We start from the raw sequence: 21657 nt of genomic DNA, 5'->3' as shown, positions 1-21657 counted from the left end.
AATAAAGATGATGATGAAATTCTTTAATCTTAGCCTGGCACTTGCCAGGTTTACCTCTTAGCCCTGTTCCTTTCCTATCAACTCCTAAGGTCTAACCCCAGAATTCTATTGGTATAACTCATACAATATTGCGGTACATGCACAGGACCGGACTGGCAACCATAACCGGCCCTGGCAAAGTGCTCGGCCGTCCCCCGCTCCCCACTGGGGGGGGGGGGTAGGGGGGGGGGGGGTCGGAGGTGCCGCCGGGCTCTTTGCCGGGGCCGGTTTTGGGCCGATTTTGTTACAAGTCCGATTTTGCAGCTATGCTGCAAAATGACCCTGTAATAAAAACGCCCCCAGGCCAGGGGCCTAAAACCGGCCCCCACCCGTGTGGCACACTGGGGCTTTGCCCGGTGCCCGCTATGGCCACCTTTACCTTTAGCTTTACTAGAACAATTGACACTGTTTTGTCAGCAGACCTTAACACTATTGGAAACTTGGGGGCATATTACCAACGTTAAGCGATATTTATCGCTAACGATGCTTAGCAACAAATTTTTTAACGCTAAGCATCGTCAGAAATTATGGCAGATAAACCTTGCTATTATCAAGGTTTATCTCAAATGCGATAAAAAACGGCCTCAATGCATGAATATCGCTGAAAAGTCAGCGATATTCATGCATTACCGAGCTAATGCTCTTAGCCATGTTATCCACCTCCCATTGGATAACATGGCTAAGAACTGCTCAGGGCAGGTGTTAGTTTTTGGAGATATTCGCGCTTAGTTGGTAATAGGAGAAAGCGATGTTAGCGACTGTTTCCAGTCGCTAACATCTTGGCATGCCCACTTTGCATGTCATTAGTGATAAATATCACTGACATGCAAGGTGGGGCCCAAGATGGTCGCTATCTCCTACTAGCTGTCGGTAACTGGTGTTAGCGACAGCTAGGTAATAGGGAGATAATTTTATCTCCGCTTTCTTGGCTTTTAAAGCCAAAAAAGCGGAGATAAACCCCCTTGATAATATGCCCCTTGGTGTCTGTTTTTGGGTATGAGCTGAGCAAAGACAAATCAAAAATCCACCTGTGATGTCATCTGCACTCTTGCCATTCCTGAGCAATAATTGTCTTTCTATGCAACCAGTCTTCTTTCAAACATAGGCATTTTCTGTAACAATACTATCACTGAACCAATTATGTTCAATGAAAAATAATATCGAAATTAAATGAGTTGCCCATGATGCAGACGAAAATCCCATTATGAACTATGGCAAAAACTGTGGCTAGACATCAAACTTTTTTTCTGGGCAATTTATCTAATATTGCAGTTACGTGACGTAGAAGAGACTCCTACACCTTTTTGTATGTTCAATAAAGTTCATGCACACATTCTGAGAAGAGGTTGTGAGAGAAAAGGAAAATTGTGGAAATTAAATAAAAAGTGTACTATGGTTGTATGTATAATGGATTGTTGGATTTTTTTACTTATAATGTATAAGGATGTACATACTTTTATGATAAATCTTTTTATTGAATAAAGTACATACAACAGAAATAAAAAGTGTAGGGATACACCATAAGTGGAAGGAGCTAAAAAAAATCTACATTTTAGAAGAAACTAGGGTAGAGAATTGAATTTGAATTTAAAAAGTTTATATAGCGCATCTTACACCATTACGGTTTCTTGGCGCTTTTGACGGCATGCAGGCAGAAAAGGAAGGATCATTAGAGTGGAAAGGCCTGAGCAAACAAAAAAGTTTTCAGTCCCTTACGGAAGAGGGAGTATTGTTTTGAGGCCCTGAGATGATCAGGCAGGGAGTTCCAGAATACAGGAGCCAAAATGGAGAGAATAAGTAATCCAGCATTGAATGCAAGAAAGACCATTTCAGAAAGTATTGTACAGAGACAGGTTGTGGAAGAAGAAATAGATAACAATCTATATTTTTTTTAAAGCAATCCACCCAAAGTAGAAGTTTATTCTTAGAGAATCTTGAATCGTTGGGCTGTCATGCTGAATATACTTTCGCTTGGAATGGCATATGTTTCAAAATGGCAGCAGACTCTCATTTTTTTTATCATGCATTGATTGTTCATTTCACAGGGTTCATGCAAACCAATATCTTGTAAACAATTTGCATCATTGACGTTCTTTATTTTCGGCAGGCCGCACTCTGTTGGAGAAGCTGTTCAGTCAGCAGGACAACGCACAGCCGGAAGAAGCAGAGCAGCTTTGCTCCCGAATCATTGCCATGGGGCTCCTGCTTCCGTTCAGTGATTGCTTCAGGGAGCCGTGCAGCCAGATTCCACCACAGGTTCCTACCACATTTCACGTAAGTTGCAAGGAGACCACATTTTTTTTCAGATCTTAGTGCTTATTATTATTTTTATTTTTTTACTGAGAATCTAGGATGAGTGGTAGAGGGATTACATATTTTAGACATATACAGATCGGTGTTTCACCAGAATGTCGTTGTCAGAATAACACTAGTCATAAATAATGTGCCCCAAATATCAAATATCATTTTCAAAAATATTGTCAGATTGCAGGTAATAGTAAAAACTACTCCAAATGGGAAAATAGTTTTGTAATCGATGTTTAGGAAACTATATCAATGTCAGATTATATGTCTGGCATGCAACCATACAGATCCTTCTATTGCATCCACCTTCAATTAATTAAATTAATAAAAAAAAAAACTGTAACCGGCTGCATCGCCCTCTTCTGCTCCCCTACTCTGCAGACACAGGCTCCCAGATTTTACTGCGGCCAATCCTGATGCTTCTCTCATGCTGCTAGAAGCTCAATCCCTATGATTCTCTGACGCTTTGCTGGCGGTGGTCCCAAGAACTAAGAGGAACAAATGGGGTGGCTCCTCCTTTTTGTTCTTCGCTACCTCTGCCTGGAATTTAATCCCTTTGCAACTTCAGGAGATAAACGATGAACAGACCTTCAAACACCTTCTTAAGAAATGGCTATTTGAAAGAGAATTTAAGTGATTATGTGTCAGCAATGATAATCAGTGAGCCTAGTAGCGCGGGGACACACTGAATAGCTTTGTGTTCTACATATTTGATGATTGATTGTTTGATTGTGGTCACTTTATAAGTGTTGTTCTGTTTTCTGAGAATCAGGCTTCATTTGATTTATAGCTGGGATCCATTAGCTTTGTCGACTTCACAACTATGAGACCTATTCCTTTTCTATGGGGATGACTGTCTCATGAAGGTCTGAGGATTGAGGGCATGCAGTTTGAGTGAGGATGTGAATTATTCTATATAGCGTCCAGTGACATGGATTGCCTTATGGTGTATGTGCAAATGAAACGTGCCTTAGATGTTTGTGGAAGTTTCATGCCCGAAAACCGTCTTCCTTCACTACAATACAAGCTTTTTACACTACTAGTCAGTGTACATTATACTGTTTCTTTTAAAAACTAGTCAAGGCTCCAACCCTATTTAGTCCTTGACTTCTCCGGAATGAATGCTTATAGTAGTCCCAGCTTTATTTCGATCATGTGAAGAATTTTGTGAGAAATAAACATGAGAACACCTACAAAGTAATTGAGGGCCTTTTTATGATGACATCGGACTTTCGATCGACCGCTATCCTTTTGTAAATGGGACCGCCAGACTGGCTGTTGGCGGTCCCGCCATAGGCATTAGGATGAAACCGCCACAACGGTTGTGGCAATGTCTATATTTTGTATTGCAGCGGGTGCTGCGGGCTGCAGCACATGCCGTAGTACAAATAATAGACATGACACATATCGCTGTACTACGTGGCAGGCACCATGCGATGTCTGCCACATGGTTCAGGGATATGTAGGGGGACACCATAGGTGCCCCCCAAAACCCAAAGCTGAGGGCCAGGGGGGAAGGGGGCCAGCCACTGGCAACCAATATACCTTTCTGCCAACCTTTTCATGATGGGTAAACTGCCATGAAACGTCCAGCGGTGAGGGACATCATAATCCCTACGGTGGTGCCTAGCAGGCACTGCCACCATTGTACGATTGAAGTTCCCTCTGACGGTCCGACAGGCTCCTAAAGCCCATCAGATCTGTGGCAGTTGGGGTCTCTGACCGCCACCCATTTGACCCCCAAACTAATGTGCCAGGCAGGAATTCTCATCCTCATTATCATGGGCTGTTGGTAGTGGTTCCACCGTCATCGTAATCAGGCCCTGAGAGACGAAATGGCAGAGAATAGACCAGTCTTTCAGAGACACTAATCCAAATGTTGATAGACTTTGCCGCGGTCTCACCCATTTTTCAGAGACACAGTACTAAATTGTGGGTTGCTCTTCCTCGGCCCACTAGCCTTTCAAAGGTAAAGTCTTGATTTATATTTCGTGTTTTTAGCAGGGTGAAAAAGGAGGTTCTGTAAAAAGGGCATGGCCTAAGAAGTGTAACACAGAACCCTCTACAAGAGATGTAATCTCTGTAGCCAAGTACATTGGGAGTAAATGTGAAATAAAATTCTATGTTTGAAAAAGTCACAAATAGAAATCTAGGGCTATGTTAATGGCAAAGTGATGCAGTGCATCGCAGAAAGTCACCTTTCAGTGCTGTACTGCATCACTGAGAAAGGGCTGACTGTGCCTCATTTAAGGCTTAAGCCTCATTTGTGTCCTTTCCCCTGCGCTGATTCACATTGGACTGGCTAGCGCCAACTGAGGCACCCCTGCACCTACACAATGCCCATAGAACATGGTGCAGTGTTTCTGGGCCCAATTTTTTTTATAAGCATCTGATCATAGGGCTCTTACCATTGTTGCCTTATCCTAATCTTTACTTGGTCCTCCAATGGATCTCGCTTCGTGCCTAGAGAGGTTGGATATAACGTGACATAACATGTACTTTTGCATAGCACACGTATCACCCGAAAGTCTCAAGGCGTTGAATAACAGATGTATATTGTTACCCAACTCAATGGTACTCATTTTATTGACTTCCGATGGATGAAAGGCTGAGAGGACCCACCGGGATTAGAACCTGTGACCATGAGGTCGAACACAGGCCCCTACAGTGGATGTATTTGTCCACTGCGCCACCAGACCCGGCTTACATAGGGGACCCAATCCAGGCATTCAGTGAGGAACAGAAATTAGATAACTGACCGATAAACTTGAAATTAAATTCATGTATATATTCTCAATACTAAACTATACAACTAGAGAATTTTCACTGTTACACCAAATCTCTTGAAGAAATTCAGTGTGGTCAAAATGATGCAAACCAGTAGTTCAGTTAAGGCTATACAAAACAATAGCATTAATACTTGATGTTCTGAGATCCCTTTATCTCTTTCTCTCCTAATCATTAATAAATCATTTGAAATGCACCATCAACAGATGAAATGAATCATGGCAAGGACCAGAGCAGGATTTAGTTATAATTAGATTTTATACAGATTTAAACGGCAAGTACATTAGTATTAGAAATTTGTTCCAAGAGTATAAGACTGTTTAATTTGATTAGGGTTGTAATAGAATGGCCAAAGCTCTAGGAAGTTCAACAAGGGACATGAGCCATAACAGCTCGTAGGCTGTCTCCCATGTGGGAAAGTCCAGGCACAGCGCGGACAACATATGCATCAGCCCGAAGGAGAAGTCAATAGAGTCTGAAAAAACCCACTCTGCAACAGGAAACAGATCAGCAAATCTGCAAGGTAGTCCTCAGGAAAGTTCAGGAACAAAAACTAGGAGTGAATGTCGATTAATTTAATTCTATTCTCAAATAATACCTCTTCGATTCTGCCAAATCAATGTATAATATAATCCTCAAGTTCCGGAGTGACACCTCCTTGATCACCTCATTTGGTCGGACCACTCCTTCTCTTGGTCAGTTTGTGTAGGTTGATTGTCATGAGGTATAAAGAAGACACATATTGTTAGACCCAGGGTCCGAGGGACCACTGACTCCGGCACGGTAGCTTGGCATGAGGTAGGTAGGCACGCCCGAGGCTATGTGTGAAGTAGTTGTGCAGCACACTCCCACTCTGACACAGTAAAGCACACGCAATAAGGAGACACCACTCTACTTTCATTTACAAAAACAAGTATATTCATCTACTTCTTGTCAGGTTAGGTAATGTAGGGTTCTCACAGTATGCAGGGTAAATGGGTGGTAATCTCAGCTCAATACAGGTAACATTTCTTAGGCAAATAGTCAATACCTGCAATATTTCTTAGGCAGAGATACGATATAAGCAAGAGCTCTCATGTGGATATTCAATGCAGGCACATTTCCCATGCCGAAGTACAATATAGGCAACATGTCTCCGGCAGGTATCCCCTAAAGGTAATCTCCCTTAAGCCACTCTTCACTACTGGAACAGTATTTATGCAAAGATTTAACATGGGGAATGCTTTTCATATACAGATTCCACCTAGGTACCCATTCTAATGCAGAAACACAGCACCAACCTGGGGATGTGAAGGTTTCTAGAAAGCTCTAGGGAACTGTGTGGTGACAAGAGGCGGGACGGTCAAGGTTACAGTATCATTAAGTCCCCACCTCATCCCAACTACTAGTGGGCAGATAGGAGAGTGGCCAATCCGCAGTAGCAGGGGCCTGTGGCAACCATGTTGTTTGGAGAGAGCACCTGCACCTCAGCACTGTTCAGCAGCGGTAAGGTGCCCAGAGTCCTATGTCCAACAAGAAATGGCGGTCAAGATTGAATGCTTTTTATATACAGATTCCACCTTCCATTCTCATGCAGAAACTCAGCATAGGTAATCATTTGGATTCAGAGCTTCACTCCTCTGGTAAAAGAATTCAACTTAGGCAGTACTTATCAGGGAGAGGTTTGCTACTCGTCCAGGGATGACCTTACAGCCAATAGCTAGCCACCCCCATGGTGACCTGGGGCAGCCCTCCCTGCTGTAGGTAGGCCCCAGGCATCGACGGGACGGTGGCCCCAGTGCTCCTCTAATCCCCAATCCAGTCTTTCAGGGAGAGCGGGGGCAATGCAGCATGCAGGCAAGTTCGCGCTGGGCCCCTCCCCCGGCCGGGTGCTCCTTCCTCGATCTAGCCACGCCCCCAGTCAGCCCACTCTACACTCCTCATGGGCCATTACATGGGGGAAAGGTGTCGCGTCAGTCTGTAGGCCTCCCCGCAGCAGGGAGACTCGATCCGGCAGGCTCGGAGCTCCTCTCTCCTAGGCCGGGTGGGCTCCGGGCTTCCTGTCTAACTCTGGGCCCGGGAGCCAATCAGAGGCGGCTTCCTGGGGGCGCGGCCGATGACGCGGGTGGCGCCCAGTTGCCTAGCAATGCTCCCCTTTGGGCGCTTCAGGCCTAGCGCGGGCTTTGCAGTAACCGCAGCGGCCCTCCCTTCACCTCGGGAGCAGCAGCGGTGTTCAGGACCATGTAGTCTTCTTCCTTGGCAGTACCTGGGCTGCGGCGGTGATTTTCAGCCACATCGCTTCCCAGGGTCAAAGCGCTTGCACGCAGATACCCGACCAGCAGCAGTGAGTCCCCTACGCCAGCGCTTCTCCTCTCCACAGCGCGCGGGGGGAATTGGTGATCTTGGGCACCGGGCACATTCTGTTACAGCACCAGGTGGCGCGCTGAGGTTCTGGGCATGGCAGTGCTTCACGGGCACAGCGCTCGAGACCAAGGGTAAATTCTAGTTGAGCAGCGCTTCGCTGGCACTTCGCTCAGTACCTTAGGGACCCCAGTAGCAGCAACACACTCAGGGTTCAGCAGCGGTAAGGCGCCCAGAGTCCTATGTCCAACAAAAAATGAGGTCAAGATCGAGGCAAAAATTGAAAAAATGCAGGGTAACACCACCCTAGGGCTGACAGGTCTAACACATATCATAGGAATATAGGCAGTGCAAACTACGTAAGTCGGGAGACCATCTTGTAGATGTACATTCTTAAACACAGATCCTTTAGAAAAGGCACATTAGTGAGTTTGAAAGGACAGTTTCTCATGGTGAATGTTCCTGCTGTAAAAGAATTTGTGTCCAATAGTCCTTGTATGCGATTGGGAACTATCGAATTAAAACATAGTTTCAATTCACCTTGCAATCTTGTGAACTTTACCATGAGAACGAAGTCGAGCAAGGCATGGAAAATGCATGCAAGCAGGCAGGCCTACATTGAATTTAAGCTAATATAAGCAAATAACATAAAGTATTGAAATATAAATTTTCATTTAGAAATATGACAAACATTATTTCGGGGTATTTGCACTGAGAAAGCAGGTTCATTTCATAGTAGATCGCATGTATAACTATAACGTATTACTGCATTTTCATAGTACCAAGGTATACATTTATGTCATTTCTAATAACTAATATTGTTTAGGTGGTTTACATTAGTACATATATGAAGATCATTCTGTGAAACTTTCAGGTTATTCACATCAATTATGAACGTGCAGCACCATTTTTTCTTTTCTCACTTAGTGCACTCTTTTCTCATATGCAAAAGATGAAGTTTATATGAATCTCTCCATTAACAGATAACATATCATCTGGACTATATATTAGTTTTCATTAATTCTTTATATACATCATTATTTAATTAGGCTGGTTAATAAAACCTCTATAACACGTGAGTCATCACTCTCACATTTCTATTACACATTAAAAGAATGCACCAATGGAGTTTAGTGAAACATGAACCTATGTTATTCAGATGAATATTTTCATCTAGGCTACATTCTTCTGCGTGCTTTTATGATGAAGTAACTGGATTTTCTTGAACTTTTCTCATTTTTCTCTTTAACTTGTGTTTCTCTCAAAGGAGTTAGGTTCGGTTTATGTCTCATTTTACATTTTTAGCCGTTTTCCAACTGTATAAAATGCCTCCCTTGAGCAGAGTAAAGCACTGCATTGCATTACTTCATATTTTTAAAGCCGCTCGAAGCCACGCAAAGTGGCTTTCTGTGGCTTCAAAAATATGACTGAAGGTTTACGTAGCCTTTGCACCACGTTACATGGTGCAAGAGTGGCGCAAACCGGGTCATAAATATGACCCAAGTGCAACCCAAGTTCTAGTTTCTTTAGTTCACTATGATAGGTGATACTCCTAGGGTTGAAAGGTAATCCGAATTAGTCACTACACATTTCCAAGACTGTACGTCGTGTTTTGAGTAACTGCGGACTATTGCTGAAGTGGGAGAAAAACTGAAAGTTCTTTCCTTGATGATATTTGCATTAATGGTATGATTGCATACCAACTTGAAGTGTATGATATAATGATCCTGGAACGTCATTGACCATTATAGGTTTGGAGCACTTTGATTATTGCCCTGAGTGGTGAGCAGCCTTTACAACGCGGGCATTACCACGTGCTGCAAACACAGCCGTCCATGGAAAACGGCGCCGGGAAACTCAAGAGGGAGTTCAACATAGAGAAGGTGCACCCGCCTTGCCTCTTATTAAACAGTGTTGTGACTACTGTGCGACCTGTTTTCTCTCCTCCCGGTAGAAACTACGTAAAAGTGACTAAGAGACTCATCAAGTCTACGAAGTCTCCTCTAAGATTACTGCGGTAAAACTCAGGAAATATGACCGCGTATCACGGCTAAACCAATGAGTTTATGCCCCTCACCTTTGAGGCCCTGAAGATTCGCAGACTGTTTCCCTGCGATGAAACACGTGTTGGCCCAAATGTAGGAACAATAAACCGAATCAACACACCAACTACGGAACGCATTGCCACTTTATTTTTGTCAACTTGTTCATGGCATACTGACAATATTTACTGTTCTTAGTGGTGCTCTATACGTTTGTTTTGATTGACAATACTAACATCCTTATATTTCAAATACCCACTTGTATAGTGCAGGGGCATTGCTGTGTTTTCATGCTTTATATGGGTCAGTATTGGTCCATCCCCGAACGGTTGTGAGGATTTACCGTTCGCCTCATTGCCTATACCCACTACTTATAACTGTCCACACTCACTTAACGGATACTCTGGTTGTGCGCCTGGTAATTCTGGATATTTCTAAACAACCTCATAGCTGCATATCATTACCACGTGCTGCCATGAGTGGTGAGCAGCCTTTACAATGCGGGCATTACCACGCGCTGCCATTACTACGCTGCTTTTACAACACAAGTTGTTACGACGACTAGCGCTGGAGGGCGCTGTTGGATAGGGAATAGTTTAATTTTCTATTCCAACACCTTCCCTACTGTAACGTGGGCTGGAGTTGGAATAGAAAATTAAACTATTCCACTATCCAGCGCTTTCAGCGCAAGTCGTTGTAACGACTTGCGTTGTAAAAACATCGTTGTAATGGCACGCGTGGTAATAGCCCACGTTGTAGTGTCATACAACCCCTGAGGAAGCCCTATTCAGGGCAAAATGCGTTGGCTGCATTTTGGCTGTATTGTTCCATCATCTTACGCCATAAGTGGTCCAAGACTCCATTAAAGGATCATATTTAACATCACTGAAGAGTCCGAACTGATTCATCTACTGTGCATTTGTGCATTTTGAAATATTTATGTTGCCTCTCTGTGCTCTCTTTAATGTACTATAACTGTGTGGTCTGTTGGCAGTGGACCTAGGAGATGGGCAACTTTAAGCTATAATCATATTTATGACTTGTGTATAGCTAGGTGGTGCAGCTTTAAACTATCCCTTACTGCCTTCTTCTTTGTTTTCTTTTTTGGTGCCCCCAATGACCACCTCTGCCACGGATTCCCTCCCTTCCCAATTTAACAGTCTCCATAACCACTCTCTCTCAGATGCATTTAATTAATTTTATAGCGTCACTCATCAAACTGAAGGGTGTCCGAGCACTTTACATAGCACACACAGTACACTGAGACATTCAACCATGGGTGTGTAAATTAGTGTATAGGAAATGTTACATAACACAGATGACACCTAGGGGTGGATACATAAATCATCCAGACAGGTAGGCAGTATCGTTTGAAGAGTACTTGGACTGCTGAAGCACAAACTCTGAATTTAAAATGTAATACAATGAATTGGGGATCTTTAATAACAAGAACTGATTTGTACCCAAATAAATCCCTTTTGCAACATTAGAATAATGACAGTCTGGGGAAAAATCCATATGTCTATACCTTGAAGTCTGCACGCAGTTCTTTGATGACAGTTAATAGCTCACTGTAAATTGCAACTAACAAAAGGAAGTCTCTGACAAAAGCAGTAACCCAATGAACTATTTACATTATATTCACTTTGTGATCTGCATGGTACATGTTCTTTGCAGCAGGCATATCAACCCTCTGTGCTACCTTACCATGAGTAAAAACGTCTACGGGTCAAAACGTCTGCTAGACATAACTCCGATCTCACCAGGAAGAACATTAATCATTGGAGTTTTCTTGACATTTTAATTGTTGCCTTTAAATTGCTGGAGGCCAGGAACGCGGCAGCAGGTGCTTTTAAGCATGATATAAACTAGCAAACATGCGCCCCCATGCGAAGTCAGCACCCGGTGCGTTGGCACCGGTCGCACCGCCTAAGACCCTGTGTTCTCTAACCACTTTGCACTTTCATATGGTTATGTCCATGGCAACAAAGTGAAAATAAAAATAAAATCACCCTTGGCATTTGGACATTTGGAAGGTAACTTTCCAAACTTTCCCTGCAAGCTGGCCCAGGAAACTGGCCCTCCTGCACTCAGTCCCAAAGGCTGCTTCTCTTTCCTCTCTGTTTCCTACATACAGCCTTTCTGTCCCTGTGCGTTGTGCTCCTGCTTCTCTATCCTTGCCCCAGTGCTGCACTTCTCTTCCTATCTGCTGCGTCTCTTACTCTTGCCCCTGCATGCTCATTTGGGAAACATCGTTTAAAACGCGGTGTTTACACCGCAGTGCCTTTAGAACGCTGTCATTACAACGCAAGTCGTTACTACGACTTGCGCTGGATGGCGCTGTTGGGCAAGGAATGTTGTAATTTTATATTCCAACACCTTCCCTACTGTTACGTGGGCTGGTGTTGGAATATAAAATTATAAGATTCCAAAATTCGCGCCCTCCAACGCAAGTCGTTGTAACGACTTGCGTTGTAATGCCCGCGTTGTCAAGTACCGCGATCTTTTAGATCGCGTTGTACTGACATACATCCGCTCATTTTTATTTCCATCTGAGCACGAGCAATAGGACAGATGAGGCCCCACATCACATCTCAGGGCTTCGCAGTGGCATCTCATTTGGCAAACATGCTGCAAGGGCTGCTCCCCGCAGGGTTGGACTGGAAATCAAAAGCAACCCTGGCAAAAATGCTCAAACCAGCCCTCCTGATTTCCACCCCTCTCATTATCTCTCATCCTCCCTTCCATTCTTTCTGTGCCTCTCCACATCTTTCCCTTTCATCACTGCTCTGCTCTCTCTTCATGTTCTCACTCTTTCTCTCTCTCTCTCTCTCTCTCTCTCTCTCTCTCTCTCTCTCTCTCTCCTCTGCCTTCTGGAATTAATTTAAGGAAGCTGGAGAAAGTGACAGACTTGCCAGCACCAGCCCTGGGATTTAAAAATCGGACTCCGATTGCTGCAGCCCACCAGGGAAATGCCCGATACTATAATGGCCAGTCCAACTTTGGCTTGCAGAGCTGCCACTTCCACAGGCAGCCTGTCAGCAGCACTGAGAGTTTTGATGTTTTTCCCTGAGTGTGGACAAAGAACATACTGGCCTTAAAAAAAGTGGTAGGATAAGAGACTTAAATCTATAGGTTGTAGGATTGCTGCAAATGTTGTAGCCTACTGCCTAAATCTGTAGGTATGTCAAGAATGTATTCTAAGCATATATATCTGGCAGTACCTATGTAATCACACTGTAGGAAGAATTTTAGTAGCTAGTGTACAAAAGGGAAAGGCTTAAGCAAAGTTCCTGGCTTGTAGACCCCCAGTTTTAGACACAATCCGTGTGTAAATGGGAGCCCGCTCATCCTCAGCACTTCACTCCTGTGTGGAGGTAGCAATCACTTAAGCTTTAACCGCCCAGCTTCAGGGCTTTAGTCCCTTGTGGGGGTAACAAACAGGTGAAATGTGGACAGGTTGACTCTGGGAATTCAGTCTTGTGCACAGGTGGTATTCACTACAGTGGGGACAAAACTCAACATGTAGCAGGCTAGGGCAGGTAGGGACTTAATTTCATAGAGCAAAGCAACACTTCCTGTTGGACAGCTGCAGTAACACAGGTGTGCAGTCCAATGACATTTACTCTTACAGTATGTGGTTTGGTACACCTAGGGAGCCAGTAGCAACTCAGGTAACTGGATCGTGGGGCAATTGCAGGAAATAATGCATTTGTGTTGATGGGGCACCCCGCGTTGTTGAGGGCCATGAGCTGTCCATGCTGCTCGCTCTTTTTTCTTTATAGCAGTGCTGTTACTGCGCACACCTGGTCCAGGGAAACGGAGAACTTTAGAAAAAAGTAGACAACATGGTTGTCCAATGCTGTTGGGTGAACTCATTGATAACTCCTTCGCTACAGCTTAGGTTCCCACACGATGGTAGCATACCTCAGTAGTTCCACTCCTGAAAAAAAACGTCTCTTGGCCCCTCTAAACCGGAGAATAATTGGCCCATCTCATGGCACCCTTTTTCTGCGAAAGTTGCACAATAACTTGTTAATAAGCAACTTTGTGTTTATTATGTATAGGGATTTATTGCATAGAACCCAGTCAGGCTTCCACTCTTGGTGCAGCACAGAGTCGTCTCTCTTGCTTGCATCTGAGTCTATATGTCAGATTCTGGACATGGGTTACACGGCAGCACTACTGCTGAATCTGAGCGCGGCCTTAGACACTGTATCCCTCAATCTTTATCTAAAGTAGTTGTGGAACTGTTGTATCGGTTAGAAGGCCTTGCTGTGGTTGGTGTCCTTTCTGCAGGACTGTACCTTTCAGGTCCTGCAGAAGTCTTTTTAATCTGAGGTCCTATCACTGCAGCAAGGGGTGCCACAGGGCTCTTCAGTGAGACGCACTTTGTTCAATCTAAACATGCGCCCACGGACAGATATTGGGCGGTACCGTTTTTACATCATATTGTACGCCGATGATACTTAGTTAATTGTCACCCTGTCACAGAACTCGGCTGTGGCTTCTCTGAGGACCTGCTTGTCAGGAGTGGCGCACTGGATGGACCTTAATTGCCTGAAATGAAATGCAGGCAAGACTTAGGTTCTCATTCTGCGAGGGTATTCCTCAATACGGTCGTCTAGTTGGTGGCAAGGTTCACTTAATCCTCTCCCATCGCCTAAGCCCAAAGTAAAAAACTTAGGAATCCTCTTTGACGCTGGCCTCAATTTTGGTAGCCAGATTACTGCTTTAGCAGGCAAATGGTTTGGCATATTATAATCCCTTAAGAAGATCATTAGTCTTCTACCTGAAGCTGCTGGGAAAACTGTGATCCAGGCATTAGTAATTTCTCGGTTGGATTACTGCAACATCCTATACATGGAAGTCTCTCAGTCTCAGCTGCTGAGACTCCAACTCGTTCAGAACTTGGCAGTTCGGCTTTTGCTGGACCTTCCCACACGGGCCTCGATGGGCTCTGCATTGCATAAACTGCACTGGCTACCAACGAAGAAGTGACTGTCCTTCAAAGCTCTCTGTTAATGCTATAGGCGTTTAATGCAACAGGTGCTAGCTATCTTCACCGTTTCATTAAGCCCGACTTACCCTCGCGGTGTCTTACCCTTGAGGTGTCTGAGGTCCTACGGGGCCCTGTTAGCAGACTTCCCCACAGTAAAGAAAGTTCGAATCAGTGGCAGCTCTTTTAACTTTTCATCATCCAAGCTGTGGAACTCTCTTTTGCTTTAGTTGAGGCAATCAAAGACAGAACTTTTATTTCAGAAAACCTTCAGGCTGTCTGTGTCTCCTCCTAGGAAGCTAGACCTCTCAGCGCTGGGACACTTCTTCCGTAGTAGCTGTGCGCTACATTCATCTTTTTTATTATTATTGCACATATTCCCTTTTTAGGCACAGGGGGCCTTATTTATGAAGGCCTTGCGCCGCCGGTGCGTCACTTTTAAAATGGGAAAAAGTGACGCACCGGCGGCGCAAGGCCTTCATAAATAAGGCCTAGGGAGTTTATATGATTTGCCCAGACTCACAGGATGTTGAGTGGAGGCAGGATTTCGAACCACACTTCTCATGTTCAACCATCAGCAGCTCTAGTCAGTAAGTTGCATCTCTTCATCGCTGTGTCCGACCAATGATGCCACTTTCTTTGCTGTCTCTCCCTTGAAATTCGAAAAGATGGGGGTAGTTCTTCTGCCTGTGTGCGCAATCTTGATTCAGAATATACAGCTGCAAGAGGTGTCTGATCTCAGCACAATTTGTGGTTTATCTTTTTATTAGTTGTAAATCACATATCATTTTTTTGCCATCTTTAAGTTTTGGATATATCAGGAGTTTTAATTTTTTGCTAAAACGATTCTCGAATTAGCAAACTTTTAAAGAGAGGAGTTGCCGCTACCAAAGTTTAAACTCATGAAGAGCAAGTTCACGGCAGAGGTGAGCAGCGAAATGTTTAACTGTTCCGGAGCCCTTTAACCGCTTCTTTGTTTAGTTTCCCGCAGAGACTCCATGAGAGAGTGAAAGTATGGCCACAAATTGCAGTTATCTCTTTTGACTATCTACACACTTCACGATGGAGCTAGAAGAATTTGTTTGATCTTTTCAGATTTTGGACGCAGTGAAATTCTTTGAAGTGGAACAGCCCAGACCGACAATAGATAGCCCAATCGCCATTGTGTAGCTATTATGATCATCCATCCGTAAACTGTTCTGGTTTTGTTTTAATCTAATAATTGCTCTAGTGTGCATAATCCATTTAGAGCATTACCTCATTACATGGCATCCAATTAACAAGAAATGTGTAGAAGCCTTTCGTTCGCATTTTTTGGCTCATTAAGGATTATAAGACCAATACTGGATTTCAGTTTTTAAATTCAGCATTAATTGTTTCGTTGGGGAAGTGTAATACGTGTAGAAATAACATGGAATTGAAATATTTTCCCAAACCCCTATCCTTTTCCTGACTAGACAAAATGCACTCGCTGTGTGTGGATGACTAGACAAAATGTAGTAGGTGTGAGCGGCTAGTTAAAATACTTAACATACTGTAACCCTATTGCCTGAATAAATATATTTGTTTTCTACTTCTGCTGAGTCGTGCATACCTTTTGGAAGCAGAAACAAATGGATATGTTTTAGAAAATCAATATTTGTGAAATGCATAGTATGAGGAAAGGGAAGGACATTATCCAAAATCAGGATACACATAATGTTAACTCAGTAGTGTATGTGAGCAGAGATCCTGCCCCAGAAAAAGAACAAGCATTGGCAAAACCAGTAGGTCTGGTGTTGGCTTTCAGTCTTTTGGCAATTCTTGGTTTGTTTGGTCATGGTTTTTCCGAAACATTATTGTTTGGGAAATTGCCAGGCCCTTATCAAGCAAAAAAAAAAAATGTCCAAAAGTAAAAATGTTGCTTTGGTCTCAACTATGCACATCTCGTCAGAGTTCTTCCTAGTATTGAAGAGACCTGCTTTGTTTGTGGATCTGTGGGAGCCGAACCACAATCCTTTGGACACACTGATTTTCACCTATGGCAGTTAGATTCAATTTGTACATATAGATCTAGCAACAAAAGACAACCCTTCCCCCCCCCCCCCCCCAACGTTGAACTATTCGTTAGCAGGGTAAAATTAAAACAGAAACTGGGACCACACAGTAACTGAGTTCTAGATCAAAGATAGGTTTAAAAGATGTATTACAGAATTCTTATTATTAGAAGCGATACAGATAAATGACATAAAAACCCAGATCTAGAGCACAAAATCCGAAAAAAGAATAATAATCCCTAATGGGAGCTGGGGTCTCGGATGTCTGATATAAGAAGTCTAGGTGCACAGGTAATGATGAAATTCCCCGCAGCTCTTAGAGTGGTTTGGAGAAATAAAACGTATAACTTTTCCTCCACTCAGGAGGTTGATACTTTTTTATCCCAGATGAAGGAGGCACAACACCAAGTACCACACTGAATTGATGATAAATTAGGAGAATAATGTATTAGTGTATAGCAGATCAAATGAGTGTACAGGTGGATGCATAATAACAACTCCAAAAAAAAAGTGTGATTACAGGTGAAAAAAAAATAATCCCTCTATATGTTGGGAATTCACGACTTTAATTGCTAAGGTAGTACTCACCATAGATTGTGGCACAGGGTATATAAAGTATTCACAATAGTTAGAGGTGGAGTCCAGGTAGGGGGTTAGGGCTTTCATAGGGCGATCAATATCGCCAAGGCTGATAAGGGGGGGTTCCTCAGGGTGGGTGGAGGGGGGTGGTTGGGGGTGGGGCAGAAAAAGAAAATAATTATTACTCATAGGGCCAAATGTGTAAACAAGACCATGATCATGAAGCAATTCTTTAGTGTCGACTGGGTCAAGACTCTCAATGTGCTTAGCATGCTCAGCTCATTCACATGACGACTATTTCAAATAAAATCAAAATAGTGAGCTGGAACGTTAATGGTTTAAGGGAAGGTAGGAAACTAAACAGAATATGCGAGGTTTTGATGAAATCAGGGGCCCACATCTGTCTCTTAGAGGAGACTCATCTTGAGCCACAAGAATGCAAGACAGCCTTTAGAAAACTAAGTTGGGTTCAGGATCTTCTTTGCTCTAATCAAAGTGGAAGTACCAAAGGAGTGGCAATGATAATCCGGGCGAATAGCAGGATTAGAGTTGAGAAGTACGACACAGATACCTCAGGTAGATGGTTGATAGCCTCTTTAGTGGTGGACAGCTTCCGCTTGACGTGTGCAGCATATTATGGCCCCAACCAAGATTGTCCAGAACATTTGATTAACTTAAAAGCAAGTCTTTCCAACTTAAATGTTCCTGTCATTCTGGGGGGTGATTTCAATTTGGTTTTTGACCAAACCCTGGACCGGACTTCTAGGGTTACTACTACTTCCTCACAAAAAATGAAATCTGAACTTAAAAATCTTATGAAAGATTTCAACCTGTTAGATGTTTGGAGGGTCAGAATCGCCAAGAGTAGAGATTAGTCTTTTTATAGCCACAGATATAGACACCACTCCCGGATTGATTTCTTTCTTATCGATCAAATGTTATTTCCAGTGGTTGACTCTTCCGCATATATCCCAGCTTTGTTATCAGACCACTCCATGGTTGAGTTAACAATTAAAATTGCAAAGGGAGAGCAAACAAGAAGGTGGACCCTTGACAGGTCAATATTACAAAGTGACGAAGTAAAGGCTGGTTTAGCATCACAGATAGAAGAGTATTTCAGGTTCAATAGTGGCTCCGCGTGTGATCAAATTGTTTGGGAGGCCTTCAAGTCTTTCGTGAGGGGGATACTAACCACTATCACGATCAAGAGAAATTATGATTGCAGGAAAGTTGAAGCAGATTTTCACATCAAAATAAAGCATAAAGAGCAACAACTACAATTAGCTTCTTTAGAGCAGCACTCGAGTCTTGAGACTCTACGGTATGAGCTGAATTGTTTAAAGGCAGACTATCAGGCAATTCTGGATAAAACAATTAAAGATAGGTGGGATGCGAGCAGACTCCAAAATGTTGCTTACGGAGAGAAATGTGGGCGTCTTCTGGCATGGAAGGCTAGATCAGACAGAGCCAGAAATCAGATTACAAGCCTAATTATACAGGATACAGGGGCTTCGACATATGATAATGATCAGATTGCGGAGGAAGTCAAAACGTATATGTCAAAGCTGTATGCAGAGAGTGGTGACTTCTCCCCTGATAGAGAAAAAAATTGGCTACAACAATTAGATCCACCACACCTCATGGAAACAGATAGGGTTTTTTTAAGCTCAGCCATTACAGAGGGAGAAGTTTATAATCAATTAAAAAGAATGGCGAAGGGTAAAGCAGCCGGGCCGGACGGGCTCCCACTAGAACTATATCAAATCAGTTCAGAAACTTTTGTTCCGGTCCTCACAACTTTATTTAATAAAATACATCTTGCAGGTGAGGCTGCTCCACAAACCTGGTCGGAAGCTACAGTAGCATTAATATTAAAGCCCAATAAGGACCCTCTGGTCGTTGAGTCCTACAGGCCAATCTCGCTGTTGAATACTGACTACAAAATCTTTGCGGGGGTGCTGCAAGCGAGATTGGCTAAAGTTATCAAATCAGTGGTGCACGAGGATCAGAGGGGCTTTATGCCGGGTAGGCAGCTGAATGAACTTACATTTCAGGCTATAGCTGCTATAGATGTTGCTATCAGTGAGAAATCTCCCCTGACTATAGTGGCCATCGACCCCTTTTTATTGGGTAAGAGATATCTTATGTTTCCATCCTCAACATTTGCACTCCAGAGATGTAGAATACAATATGAAACATTTCTTAAAAAAGATTATTGGAAAATGTTCTTCTGCTGGCCTTCATTGGAAGGCTTTTGATCAAGTTAACTGGCATCATTTATGGGAGGCATTAGCTGCATTTGCCAATTAATTTTATATCATCAATTCAATCACTATACTCTAGTCCCAAGGCTAAAATTCTTGTAAATGGCCTTCTTACGGAGTGGGTCCAAATATCTAGTGGAACCAGGCAGGGGTGTCCTCTTTCCCCCCTTTTGTTTAATTTATATATCGAACCTTTTGTGGTTCAGTTGAGATCAGATCCCTTGTTTAAACCCTTTAAGATTTCAAATTTAGCGCTAAAGTTTGCCCTTTATGCTGACGATCTTTTAATGTTCACTTCAAATCCGGAGGAGGCTATCCCCGACTTTTTGACCAGGCAGAAGATTTTGGGGTGATTTCAGGATATAAAAGAAAGAAAGAAAAGACCGAGCTCATGCAGTGGAATCAGGAGGTGGGGTTTTCGGGGCTAAGACGCGGATGAGATATCTGGGAATCCATCTAGTCCAGGATATTAAACAGCTATCGAAAATAAATTTAGATAGAGTATATAAGGAGGTCTGTGGCTTATTACAACGCTGGTCGGTTCTCCAACTGAACATATTTGGGAGAGTAAACCTAATAAAAATGTTTATCCTACCTAAAATCACCTTCCTGTTTAACTCAATTCCACTAACTTTTAGTTCGAAAGATATTGCTAAAATACAGGGTAAAATAGGTTCATTCATTTGGAACTCGAAGTCACCAAGAATATCTTGGAAGAAACTGAGGAGGAAACTCAAATCAGGAGGCTTAGTCTTGCCAGACATACTCATTTATTGCCATTCGTTCCAGCTAAAAAACTTTAGGCTATTGGCCGATAAGGCGGACACATCTTCCCTGGGCCGTCTGTTTCAGGCACTATTACATGGCATACCCCAAGGGCACGAATATTTTCTTTTTAAGTTCAGGGATCCCAAGTTTTATGAAAAAGTGAGGCTAAAGATTTTAGGGGCGGCTGTAAAAAACTGGGTATTATTCAGAAAAAACCTGGGAATTCCCTACTACGCCCCCCAGGCCCCGATCTGGGACTCCCCGGGGACACCTGAGGGCCTTAGAGACCAATTAGCACGACCCTTGAGGTTAGCTGGCATAACGCATTGGAGAGATATACTACATGATTCACAGCTCATGGATGGGGAATCACTTTCTAGACTGACAGGGAGAACACTCACTAGGTTTAAGCATTATCAACTATCGGGCTGGTGGGCAACTAGGGCATGGGAGACTAGTTCATTAAATTCAAAGTTTGAATTAGTAAATAGAAAGGGCCCATGGAAAAAAGAACTAGCTTTCTGGTATGGGCTATGATGGAGGCAGAGGGAGTGGCAGAATTTGAACTTAAAAAGATATGGTGTGACAATGTTGATTTAGAATACAACAATCTCCAAGATCTGTGGGTGGATTCCTTTACAATGTTGCATACAGTGGTTAAGTCAGCTCCACTTAAAAGGAATCACCTGTTCACTCTATATAGGGTATACACCTCGCCCAAGAAATTAGTAGGAATTACCAACATAGAACATCGCTGCCCGCGGTGCAGACTCCCTGCTGCAGATGATTTACACATGTTTGTAGATTGTCCAATGCTTATAAATTACTGGTCTAGAACAGGTGAGTTTATCACTACAGTAATGAATACACAATTTGTGACTACTCCGAGAATAATTTTGTTGGACTGATTAAGGAATACCGTCTTGATGACATGATGACTAAATTTATTTTTTATGTAATGCTATTGGCCAGGCGAGAAATATGCAGGGCTTGGAACAATGAGAAAGCACCTACTTTTCCATATTGTTTGCAACAGGTCATCTTTGTAAGTGAGTCTGACATGGCCTGCGACAGCTCGAGTGTCGATAAGATCTGGGCGGCCCTGGTGGCATGGCAGAACAGATGAACGTATTCCGATGATTTTACCTGGGCACTGTTGGGGCTCAATCTCCAATATAGCTAAGGGCATCACAGTGTGGTATAGTTGGAGTGGATCGAGCAAACAGTGAATGCTAGAGGGGTTACGCCTTTCTCTCTCTCCTTGGGCTGTAAACATCGGAATCCGATGATAGCGATTCAGGAGAGAGGGGGAGTTTCCCCATCTAGAACGCCCTTTTATCTATTGGTATATGAGGAATACACCAAAAAAAAGATTACAAAAAAATAAAAATAATCCCTAATCAAGCAGTTTAAACTCTTCAAATTCAAAGTGTCAAATTCATAAAGACTATTAACAGCATTCTATGGGAGAGAAGAAAGTCAGAGTCTCGGGAGGATAG

The 21657-nt window shown here is 43.2% G+C and overlaps 1 protein-coding gene across 1 annotated transcript in view; it reads left to right on the top strand.

The window, feature by feature from the left end:
* Positions 1-21657, top strand: part of LOC144762748 (uncharacterized) — a 712524-nt gene that overhangs the window by 58756 nt on the left and 632111 nt on the right. Inside the window, exon 5 of the mRNA XM_078648000.1 lies at positions 2147-2313. Within this exon, the coding sequence (XP_078504126.1) occupies positions 2147-2313 (167 nt within the window). The remainder of the gene's footprint in view (positions 1-2146; positions 2314-21657) is intronic.

Source organism: Lissotriton helveticus, chromosome 6 (genome assembly GCF_964261635.1).
Source record: "Lissotriton helveticus chromosome 6, aLisHel1.1, whole genome shotgun sequence".
Lineage (NCBI taxonomy): Eukaryota > Metazoa > Chordata > Amphibia > Caudata > Salamandridae > Lissotriton > Lissotriton helveticus.
Note: the sequence above shows the minus strand (reverse complement) of the source record. Positions and strands in the feature narration are given on the sequence as shown.